This window comes from Protopterus annectens, chromosome 5.part0 (assembly GCF_019279795.1).
Source record: "Protopterus annectens isolate FY-2018-M chromosome 5.part0, PAN1.0, whole genome shotgun sequence".
Taxonomy (NCBI): domain Eukaryota; kingdom Metazoa; phylum Chordata; order Ceratodontiformes; family Protopteridae; genus Protopterus; species Protopterus annectens.
The window spans coordinates 1,136,173,365-1,136,185,937 of NC_056735.1; the positions used below are offsets into that span (position 1 = coordinate 1,136,173,365).

The 12,573-nt window shown below is 40.0% G+C and overlaps 1 protein-coding gene across 1 annotated transcript in view; it reads left to right on the forward strand.

Annotated features, from left to right (window-relative positions):
- Positions 1 to 12,573, forward strand: part of LOC122801555 (E3 SUMO-protein ligase RanBP2-like) — a 2,328,503-nt gene that overhangs the window by 1,764,881 nt on the left and 551,049 nt on the right. Inside the window, exon 16 of the mRNA XM_044070992.1 lies at positions 323 to 394. Coding sequence (XP_043926927.1) covers positions 323 to 394 — 72 coding nt within the window. The remainder of the gene's footprint in view (positions 1 to 322; positions 395 to 12,573) is intronic.

The window sequence follows — 12,573 nt, forward strand, 5'->3', positions numbered from 1 at the left end:
CTTTGAGCTACAGTATGGCCGAGTCAGAGCAGAGGTTTGGCTCCGAACCCACAGGTAAGAATGTGAGGCGAGATGGACTACATACATCGAACGTTATGGTGAGTACATAACTTCTTGTTTCACCATCCCCCAGCCAGCTAGATTGTCAGAATTTTAGTGCAGGGGTTATCTAAGTCACTGCCATAACATTCTGACAGCAAATGCAGTAGTAAGATCCAAGTACTGTACATTAATGCCAGAAGAACAATGATCTTTCTATGTAACTGCACATCTTGCACCTTTTGCCAAGGTTGATTGAAAATATAATTTTTTTTCTTTTAAGATGAAGATTTTGAGATGGCTGTCAAGAAGCTGAATGGAAAGCTGTACCCAGAGAGCACTGAAAGCCAGCAAGGTAACAAGCTGCATTTCTCTTAATGGTCCAGTCTGTGTGCTCTTTTGCATCTTCATAGATAAATGGTAGGACAGTATTAATCACACATCTTTAGAACTTGTTTATCTGTGTCTAATAGAACTGTAATAGTTGCTTTTTAAACATTTTTGGACCCATTAACACTCAGAACCATCAACCACATCCTGGGATCCCTGCCAGTCTATAATGCACAAGATCTGCTTGCTTCCTTGAGTGGGGAGACATCACATTCCATGTGCCAGAAAACTTAATGCAAACATTGTATTGCATCCTTCTCAACTACTGCTATTTCTCTATGCTAGATCTGCAGTTCTTCCTCCAGTTGCATATCCGTCTGTATTTGGCTGGAATACAAGCCCTTCTTAACACTTGGGTTCACACTGCTGAGTTCCTGTACATATTGGGGAAATGCTTATGGGTTTAAACTTTTAGGTCTTCCTGTATCAGACTGCCATCTGGGATAAATAGGACAGCTTCCCCTGAAATAGTAAGTTGCTGATTTTCTTTCATTACCAGTCCTTTTTAACTGACGTTTCCAGTGTGTAGACCACTTGTGTGGCTTTTCTGAGGTTAGTCATAGTATTATCCTCTCTAACACACTGAGCCAGGATACTGTGGCAGACTTTTTTCTGTCATACCTGTCAACTGGCAAGCCACTCTTCAGGCTTGCATTGCGCTGTTCAAGGGGGAGGTCATCATCATTCAAGCAGCCGTGAGAGTGCTTTCACAGGTATCCTAGTAGTGAAAACAGAGTTTTTTTGTGGCATAGCCTCACCCTTGTCACCATAATGGCCACCTGTGCCTCATCTGTCTGCATATTCTTGTCCCCCACCCCATATGCCAGTAGAGGCTGCTGCTACTGGCTTGATAGCCATTTGTACTTACCCCCAGCACCAACTCCCTGCATAATGATGGGTCTTCATTCTCCAGCCAAAGTCAGAGCAGTGGTGTTAGATGGGCATAAACCACCATCCTTCTCTCCCTAGGATGGATATGCCCATCCAAACTGCTTGTGCCATCAAGAGCTTGAGCCATTAATTGAACTTGAGTTGCCTGGTTTATAGTTAAGGCTTTATCCTACTACAACACTGGCACAGTCCATGGCATCTGTTTCTGATTTTATTATGCTGTTTTTTTTCTTTTGTCAGTAGGTTTTCCTGGCTCAAAAAGCTAAGCAGGATTTACATTTGTAAATAGTTACGATTTTAACATTACATTGGCTGTGATCTAACCTGAATGAGGTCATTGATCGTATATATTACTGTAAGTAGTAATAAAGGGTCACTGTCACTAAGGAAGCAGCTTTTTTTGGGGGGGGGTTCTCCCCCGAGATCACATTGGAGAAATGTAGCCAGACCAGGTTTTAAAGAATTCCAGGAGATTTGAAATTATACGTTGAGGCATTATTTTTTCTTTTTAATGTAATATTTTTGAGAAGTTTTTTTTTTTTTTTTTGCTAGTACATTCAGAATCAGGATTTCTCTCTCAAAGTTTCTCTTTCATTTTGCAGTCTTACTGGAAACAACGCATGCCACTTACTGAAGTTTGGAAGAGGTTACTTGAACAGCATCTGAGTTCAAGTAAGGTGTTTATGATCCCGCTGCCCATTTTTTGTTTACTCACCGTGACCTTAAAAAGCAACTACAGGATAACATCAACATTTTCTTTTATTTAGCAAGTTTTACATCCCTAATATCTGATCCAATCCATTAGAAATATAAATAACGTGCTTGTTACTGTACATTTCTCTTTGTTTTGTGATTTTCTGTAGTGTAGAAGCCATACTCCAGGCCATTTTTTCTCCTTACTCATCCTCGTGTAATACATTCACCATGGGACCCACCCGCTCCTAATTTAATATGCAACCCAACCCATTAGCCATAGTTTCTGCATAAATAAATTGCCCTTCCAATAGTTTAGGAACCATTTTTTTTTTTTTTTTTTATTTCAGTTCACAAAAGTCTCTATTTCTGTGCAGGACATAATGTGATGATCAGTTCAGTAACCTAGAGTGTTATTTATTTATTTATTTATTTTTTGCTTGGTGCTTACCATAGCTGTCAGCTTTTTAGTTCAAGCATCAGGGTAACGCCAGGCATAGTAAGATCCACAGGCTCAGAATCTGTAACAGTTTTTGAAATGTTTTTGTGTTAGTAAATGAGTAGATTTGATTGGGATTTGACATGCTTTTTATGGAGAATAAAAAATGTAGAACCTGCAGTGTATTGCATAGTGTAGTGAATCCATTCCTCATTGATTTGACAGAAGTCGGCATTTTTAAGGGACACATCAAAACTATAAGGCAAAATCTGAGATTTTCTGAGCTTTGGTGGTTAGATTTCATACCACTGTAAGTATAGAGACCTTATGCGTCTCTTATTAACATCTGAACTAGGGGCACCATCAATGGCATGAGCATTTTTTCCAGCAGTAACTACAGAATGTTTTAACTGATTTACACTGAAGTAGTACACCTACAATACTGTGAACTGAGCATTTGAGGTTTGCTGCTCTACTGATTTGCAGAGAATAACTGTAAAGACTGTCCCTGATTTTGCAGCATGGTAGTGTTCCATCCAAATCCTGTAGTACCTTGACTATGCTGTTTTTTTAGTTGCATTATGGTTATGGTATCCTGAATTTACACGGAGGTCCACTGTCTTGAGTTCAGTGACTTTTGACTTTTTCCTGAAAGAGCGTAAGAGTGGGATGGTTCATTACATTTGAAGAAGTAAAATTTGTTAAATTAAGTATCTGCAACATGGTCCTGATATTTATTGCCCTTGTAACTCTTCCCCTCTAACTTCTCCCACTCCATTTACCCTCTACATCTCTTCTACCCCGCAAACTACCTTTGATTACAGCAAGCTCTGATACTTCCATGCCTATCTACTTATTATAGGGAAGTAACTTCTTATTGTAACAATTGTTAATATCTGCTATGATTTCGTGGATGGAACAGATGCTAGTTATCTACTGAATGTACTATGTTCTTCATCTGTAACTATGTAATATTTTAATTTGTGGAGCTTTTCTCCCCGGGCCTCCACTGAAAATAGACCTGCATCCAGTTGGACATTCCCGGTCAACAAATGTAAATAAATAATTGAATTTATTTTACATTTGTTGACTGGGGTAGTCTGATTGGATACATGTCCATTTTCAGCGGAGGCCCAGGGAGAAAAGCTCCAAGGTAGAACATACAGTAAAAATCACAAAATGATTACAAGTTGCACACAGTTTACAGGCTCCAGTTGAGCAAGCAGGTAATATAATCATACATTTTTTAAAACCGTGTTGAGAAATTGACTAGGCAATGTAACATGATTACAGACTATAGAGGAGGATGTAGTCTGGTTTTGAACAAGGACATAGCCAGTGAGTTTTAAAGTACAGATTGAGGCTTTTTTTGAACTGAGTAAAAGGGTTCAAGAGTAAGATCAGCAGGAAGAGAGTTCCAAGTTTTGCCAACAGAGTTCGCTAACAGAGACTCCCCAGCAGAGTTGTTGGTTTTGGATGTTTGAACCAGTAGTTTATTAGAAGAGTGAAGTGACCTCCGGTTGCTATAAGGGTTGATATTTTTAAGTGCAGACGTATTATCAGGGTGGTTGAGAACTTTATGGGCAGTTATAAGCTGGTTGTACTGAAGTAGACTAGACCATTTTAGCCACCCCAGAAGATTTAGGTTGTGACAGTGGTGTGTCCTATAAGCCATGCCTGTTGCAAATCTAACAATATGGTTATAACAGCTGTAGAGTTTGCCAAGAGTGGATTTGTTCAAATTAGTAAGTAGAGGGGAGGCATAGAGAAGTGTGGAGAGTAGATGGGAATGAGCAGTAGCAGTCCAAGTAAATGGAGTAAGGAAAGGTTTGATCTTAGAGGGAGCCAAGTTTTTTGTTAATAGTTTTGATAGTTTGATTGACATGGATATCAAATTTGAGGGTGTTGTCTATTGTGACGCCTAAGAGTTTGGTTTGCGCATCTGGGGAGGTAATGGTACCATTATTAGATTTTATGGTAAAAAGTAGTAAGGAAGACTTGCAAGTGGTGGAGAAAAGTAGCAACTTTGTTTTGTTAGGGTTTAATATCAGCTGACGGTTAGAGAGCCAGTTTTCAACAATACTGAAAGTATTCTGGGTTAATGTCATTAGATCTTGGGGAAGGTGGCTGAACAAATCAGGGTGGAGCCATCCGCATATTGGATACAGGTAGCATTTGGGATGGCGGTGGGAAGGCCATTAATAAAGAGAGAAAAGAAGAGGTCCTAGTAGCTTGCCCTGGGGGTCACCTAGGGTGACGGGTAGATGGGTTGATAGTTTGTCCTGCCATAGGATGGCTTGTTGTCTACCACACAGGTAAGATTGGAACCACTGAAGCACACGACTATTTTGTGACAATGCCTTAAGGGTGTGCATGAGTATTTGGTGGTTGACCATATCGAAGGCCTTGGAAAGATCTAAAAAGAGGGCTGAGGAAAGCTTGCTATTATTTCAGTTATGGTTTATGGTGTTAGAGAAGGATAGGAGGGCTAAGATGGTACTGTGGTGTGTGGCATTTCCAACCATTTGTACACATTTTTATTCATAAGTTGACTGCAGAAAGTGTTCACATTCATTAGCAACTAGGAGATTGGAGCAGCGTTGATCCTGATGCCAACATGAAAGTTCCCCTTACTGAATGCAGATCCTGCCAGGACTGACCCAGGGACATTTCCATCCGGAAAAATAAATTTTAGCAAGTTGCCCCTTATCCCATGTAAAAAAAAAAAAAAAAAACAGCTTGCAATATTTAAATTGCATCAACTGTTACCGCAACTGGAATGCCTCAAGCACTCAGTTTCCAAAGCAATGGGTTGCTAACTGGCTTACTGATAGAACCCACACTGTAAAAGTAGCCGACTCCAAATCCAGCTCCATACAAGTGGCGTACCTCTGGGTTCAGTTCTGGGACCGCTCTTGTTTGGCATCTACTTCTCTGAAGTAGTACAGGCCAACACTAAGGACTCTGGCTAACAAAGTTCGCAGATGACTGCAAACTGGGAGCCATTATTGAATCCCCAAATGATGTGGATACTCTACAAAGGGGCCTTACAGAAACAGATGCTTGGTGCCGGAGCCATGAGCTCAAGCTCAGTGCCAAGAAATGTATAGTTATCCCCTTTGGGAAAAGCATGTATCCGTGAATTACCATATAGGTGGCAGTACACTAAACACCGAAAGTGTGATAAGAGACTTAGGGACACAGGTGGACAGTGGTCTCACCTTCAATAACCACATCGCCACAGCAGTCAGGAAATCCTTCTGTGTGGCACACCTCATCACTAAGGGCTTTTCATCCAGAAAAAAGGAGGTGATTTGTCCCACTGTACTCATCCCTCATTAGACCCATTATGGAATACAACGCCCAGTTTGGTATGTACTTCTCAAGACATCTGCAACAACTGGAAAGGCCACAGAAATACCTTACTAAAAGAATCACAGGCCTAAAGCAGATGCCCTATGCTGACTGCCTTAAAAAACTCCAGCTATACTCTGTCGCATATCGTCTACTCAGAGGCGATCTCTGCTTAACATACAAGGTCATGTCAAACCCTGAGCTGTTGGACATGCTACACTTAAAGAAATCCCAATCCCTCAGAGCCACACGCTCCGGGATCTAAACCTTGTCATCACAATAAACAAAACAAGCTGGAGACATAGGTTCCTGACCCAGAGACTCCCCAGACTATGGAATAGATTGCCCATACATGTCAAGCAAGTGCCTCTTTGGCCCTCTTCAAAAGGAACCTTGACGATTGGATGGGAGAAAGGAAATTCACCCCGGGGATCACGTCAGTCGCCCTGCTAGACAAGGGGTCCAGGGAAGTAAACAGTGGGAAGAAATAGCCAGGGAATTGTTATGGCTAGGCTTATATAGGCCCTAGAGCTGATAGCCTAGTACCAACCTATGAACCTGCGATATTGCAGTTACGGAAGTCAGTGCTAGCACTGCATTTCTGCAGTATCATCAACTTCTTTCAGGTATTCTGCCCTGTTTCAGACATTCTTGGTCAGGCAACCTTCACTTTCTCTCTCTTGCCCTTTTAGTTTCCTTGTCCTCAACTTCAGTGTCTTCGTGCTTTCTTTCCTTTAACATTACCTTGAATGAGTTTTTATTTTGTTTTAATCATGTCTTGTATGCATCTTAATTTTTCTAATAAGTATTTTGCATTATTGAACAACTGCTTGTTTTGATGAATTATTGTAACTAGGACCTTGACAATTCAGCTAACTGCTCAAAATGCATAAAGATTTATAAGTAAATATGAATAAAATTATATACAGAGAAGCAATGTGTGTGTGTTTAGCTAATGACTTGATAACAGGAAAAGTCAGAAGTTTGTGTAATTCATTACTAAATAGCTCTCTGATTAAATAGAATTTGATATAGTTTAGTAAAGCATAGGAAGCTGTAGTTAAGGTGAAAACATTTTTATATTATCCTTTTTTTTGGGGGGGGGGCATCACAATGCACTCTCAAGCAAATTGATGGCACTTGTTTAAATGCAGTGAAGAGAGGAACTCTAAACACAGAAAGAGGGCCATAGGTACTTGTGTGTAAATTATTTCCAATACTTAACTGATATACACTGTGCTCTGTATTTTGATTTTATTACTTTTTCCATTTGTTTCATGACTGAAAAAGATACATATTGTTATAAAAAATAGTATTAAAAAGCAAAGAATGGAATAGGTTGCACTACATACAGTGTTAAAATATTACACATGGCCCACAGTGTGCTATATGATTGACATCTGTCATTGTCCTAAGACCAGTGCAGCTGTGCCTACCTATGAGATTAACATACTTGAATTAATTTTTGGTGGTATAGTGGTGACTTCTGCTGAATATGAAGTGAGTGAAAGTGAAATGCATTTACAGCACAAGCAGAAGGCTCATTATCTTTGTACTTGCTATAAGTGTTGGCAGAAGTGAGTCTGTGCCGATTCCTTACATAGCTATGCAGTATACATTACTGATGGTAGAGAGTGATCTGTATGAATTACACTGTCACTTCATCAGAAGGATGTAATCGAGGGGAATCACCGAAAGGGACTTAGAGCCAGTCTGTATCATACCATTCAAAGTCACGACTGCCATCAAAGCTTTTTATAATGGAGACCTGTGTTCACTGGAAAACATGTATATATTATATGTGTGAGTATAAAATATGAATAGATCATGAAAGAACCAAATATATGTATGAAGAAATATGGAATGAATATGAGAAAGTAAAACCAGAAGTAATTACATATGGCAAACAAATTATTAATGCCATTTGAAATATAATGTTTAACTGCAGGAGAAATAAGAGAATGAGATGCAGTTAAACATTATATTTCAAATGGCATTAATAATTTGTAAAACTATGAGTATTTGGAGAGGAATATAAAAAATTCACAAACTTTAGAAGTATGAAATTATAAAAAGGTTCCCACTGGTATGTGGGGTGAGATATGGATTACTGTGTATAATAAGTAATAATGAATTAAAAAAAGGAAGTGGATTAAAGGGTGTAGGGTTTAGGGATACAGTAGGGGAACTAGAACATTTTGTATAGAGTGTGGTTAGTGAAAAAGTGTTGGACTTTGCAGAGAAGGTTGTAGAAGCCCATGGAACAGAATGGTATCGAAACAATCTATGAGGCTTCCTATTGAAATGTCGGCACTCAGTGTCAGATGCCAACAAGCCAAAAAAAGACCAAAACTACAGTAGAAGAGTCAATTTCAAACATTGCTGTTCTCCTTTAAACTTTTTTTTGCATGGGGGCAGCCCCCCTGCACACCCCCACAAGTTCTCTATACCAACTCCAAGATCAATGTACTTCAGAAAAAAGGCCATCTCAGGCTTAGTGTATGTCCTACATTATGCCCATATCTATTTTCCTTCATTTTCCATTCGGTCTTTCCTGAACATCCTATAAAGTGACATATGCATACCCTGCTCCACATTTTTGTGATACCAGCAATATCCACCACTGCCTGCCATTCCCTCCTTGCATCATTGCTTACAGCTCCTCACTGTCCTCCTGGTTCATTACACTGCTTATGTGCTCTGTCCATTTTCTCCTCCTGATTAGCACATGACCACCTACTCACTGGTATTGCTTCACTGCCCCCAGCTTACTTTGAGTGACCAACATTCAGTCCAGCTCCAAGCAACATTGGTCCTTCAGGGCTAAGGTAAGCCTGTTTTCGACATAGAGCTGGTGTGCCTTCCAGACCTCACCTATTCTCCTTATTGGCCAAAGTGCTGTCCCTTGTCCACTGCCACACCAAATCATTATGTTGTCAACTACTCTTCCTCCTCATGCTAGTTACCAATACGTATAACACCTATGAACATGTTGCCTCCAATCCTGTATCTTGGCATTTCTCTGCCACCTTCATACATGCTTGCTATTTTTTCAGCTATGGACTCTGAGAGGTTATTGATACCTACTTGCACCACATTATGCAGTCACCACTCCCCCTTTGGGAGGAGTATGTTGATTGCCACTTTCCTTATTTTAATAAACATAAGCCATGATGCTATTTTCCCTACACGTGTCCCTTGTCAGTTACCTAATCACCAAATCCCTCTTCTCTTTTCCAGCATTAATTCAACTTCCCTTAATTTCATCTCCCATAGGGATACTTTTCCCAGTTGCAGTGCAGGCCATCCTGTTGCACCACCCCACACCTCTTGATTCGAGCATCACAAATAGCTTCTCATATGGTGCATTACCTCTTCCAAGTGTAGAAATACCTCTCCCAGAGGTTTTTCCCACCTGTTTGTATGAACAGCATACTGAGCTTCATATTGATGAGCTCAACTAGGTATCTGATGAACACTAAAAGTGATAACGCATTTCTTTGATGCAGTACAAAAGAGCACTTCACTACTAAAATACTTTCTTGCTTTGTAAATTGGCAGATTGTCCTTATTTTGCAAGGAGCTGCTACCACTCTACTGTTTGTGACAATTTCCACTGAGTTTGATTAAAATGCCAGTCTTGAAATGCCTAAGAAAAGTACGTTGTGTATTCTTAATGAGTTACTGTGATAATGTTATGTTGCACTTATGTTGGTATTTATTAGTAATCTAGGAATTGCTTTGGTTTAAACTGTACTAGAACCTAGAAGTGTGCTGTTTTATTATCGGTCAGTGTGCTCATTTGAATATTTTTGCATTTTCTGTTTTATTATATTGCCCACATTAGCACTGCACTGCTCATTGTGCAGCCATGTTTAGCTGTGCACTGTGTAGACGCAGTCACTTGGAACCTTAAACCCTTCTGTATAACCTACTTCACAAATTCCTACTGTACTTAGTAGTCAGTAATTGAACAAAGAAATTGTGGTTTTGCTAAGAGGTACTTGGATTATTTGTTTTAGATGGGTAACACTCTAGTACGTCAACTCCAAACCTCACATATGTTCCTCCCTTTTCAGCCCATATTAGTAGATGGAACCATGAATTTGCACTTTACAGTCATCTGTGTAACCAGCTTGGTTGAAACAGGCATCATGTGACAATGGAGCAATTTTCTCACGTTTACTGACAACCACCTACTAATTAATAAATAAATACATAATAAATACATCAGTGAAAATAAAATAAAAAAGAAGTAATGCACAAAAGATGTAATTTTGTTATTTTAGGCAAAGCGTTCACATAGAGACACTGAAATAATTCTCAGGTGGTCAGTAATGCACATGACATCACACTATACCAGTCATTGCAGCACAGACCAAACAGAGAGACCTACATATTCTGAGGCTCTTTAAACCACAAAGGCCTCCTAAATGTAACACCACAAACTACTATTCTCATCAAATTCAGAAGCATGCAATTCAGGCAGCACTCACCATGAACATACCTCTAAGACTCTCATTGCTTCAATTCAGCTAGTGGGAGGGCGTAATTGGTTTAGACAGTATAACGTAAATGTTGCATGAATGGACAGTGAACAAGTAGGTCAGCAGTCTGTAAGAGTATAAGAGCTACTGTCTTTAGGAATATCACCACTGCTCCACAGAGAGTAGTAAATGTCTGACCACTTTAATACACAGGCTGTTCATGTTAAACGTGCTTGTATTGCACAGTAGCAAATAATCCCAGTAGGCTGCTTCTCACAGGTACAGCTTTTGCATAGTGTCAGTACAGGGTCTTGGTCAGCTAGTCTGTATGTTCAGAGCTGGGATGCAAGGCAATATTTTCAAGAACTGTATGCCTATGGACACACAGTTCATGCATAAATGATTCATACTCACAGCTGTTAATACTGTATGGTCTCAAACATTTTCTCACACTTCTCATTTTATTACCATGCTGCACTTTTATGATGGCTGTGTGTGGTATTCCTTGGTTATTTTGGAAATGGAGGGTGTTAATCTCTTAACAGCAAAAATGAGGCTACCAGATTGCATCTGTGGTACATAGTGCTAACATCAACCCAAACTGTTTGCAGAAGGGATGCAAGATAAGGGCCTTGTAACCTATACCATCCAGACATACTGTAGACCACTGTGGCAGCAGAGAGTGGCTCATTAGTATAGCCTTGGCATTACACTAAGGTGTAGTGCTCATTCTTGCATTGCGTTCACTACCTGTGTAAAGTCTGCATGATGATCCAGCTTTTTTTTTCTTGCCACCAGCTACCCTGTACATCTCTTTGGTAGCATGGTGAGTATTTGGTAAGAGCTCTGTCAGAGTGTATGTTACAGTCCTGCCATAAGTGTATGTCCATTCCGATGTCTGCGTGGGTTTTTACAAGACAGACACACTTCTTTTCACCCAAAGTGCTGACCCTTTTATGGAGGTGGACTCCTCTGTTATAACTTCCTGGATCATATGTATAAGCTAGCTAGCTGTCCAGTAGGTAAGGTAGAGGCTTGTACCTAGCTTAGTGAGCTTTTCTAAAATGTCCTAGTGGGGGGTTTAGTCAAATGCCTTGGCCAGGTCGAGGAAGGCAGTATGCACTATTATGCCCTCATCCTTTGCTTTGGTGACCTTCTCAAAGAAGTCCATCAGTCCGAGTAGACAAGACCTGTTCTTAAACCAGAACTGATTTAGGCCCAGTGTTTATAGGTTATGATTATTCTCTTCATAACTTTGCATATCAGCCTGTTCAGTTATGGGTCGCTAATTCTCTTGGTCCTCAAATGGTCAATTTCTGTTCAGTGGAATAACTGTCATAGTTCATTCATTTGGCACAAACTCTGTTAGTAGGCTGTGGTTAAATAGTGATTGTAATGGGCCCAGTAGTTCGTATCATGTAATTATGGAAGCATCCTGGGATATTATTGAGACTCACTGATGCTGTGTTGTTGGCCTTGGAGAGTACCTGCTCTTTCTTTGATAGTTGGGGGAGTTATGGATGTGGTTATTTCCTGAGGGACATCAGGAGAGGAGAGAAGGTAAAATGGAACAAGATTTGTCAGCCAGAAAGTTTGCTGTTTCTTCTGCTCCATATAAGTGGCATAATTTACAGTTAATTTGTACATTGCTGTGTAATTGCCATTGAATTCATGGATATGGCTGAAGAATGCTTTTTATTGTCCTAGGCCTGGGAGGCTAATTTTACTTCAAATTTGGCTTTGATAAACTTGCTTAGCAACCCTGAGTTGCTTGTTTAGGTTGCACCTCCTAATGTTTGCCTTACTTCTTTCTTTAGTTGAGGAACTTATTGATGAGATTCCACTATGGAAGCTTGTATTTCGATTTGATCCTACTCTTAATTTGAGTAGGTACAGCTGTCTCTATGCCCCCATTAACATTATGCAGGGTTTCTGTGAATGATTCCTCATAGGCAGTGGTGTTCTCAAGGTTTGGAATGGCTTGAATTTTGGATTGAATGTCACTTAGTAGGAAGTTTGCCTTAGAATAATTCTTAAACGTTTCAGGTTAGTCTGTGTCCCTGTTTGTCCTTACTTCAAAGGAGACGGCTTTATGGTCTGACCTGACCAGTAAGGACATTACTTTACTTTAGGGGAGGATGTAACATTCTGCCTTGTTTGTGAGGACCAGGTTAAGGATGTTTGTACTCCTAGTTGGCATACGGACCAACTGGTGCAAGGTGTTTGCTTTTATAAAATACAGGAATCTTTGGGCCTGCCTGATGGGGTCCTTGAATTGGG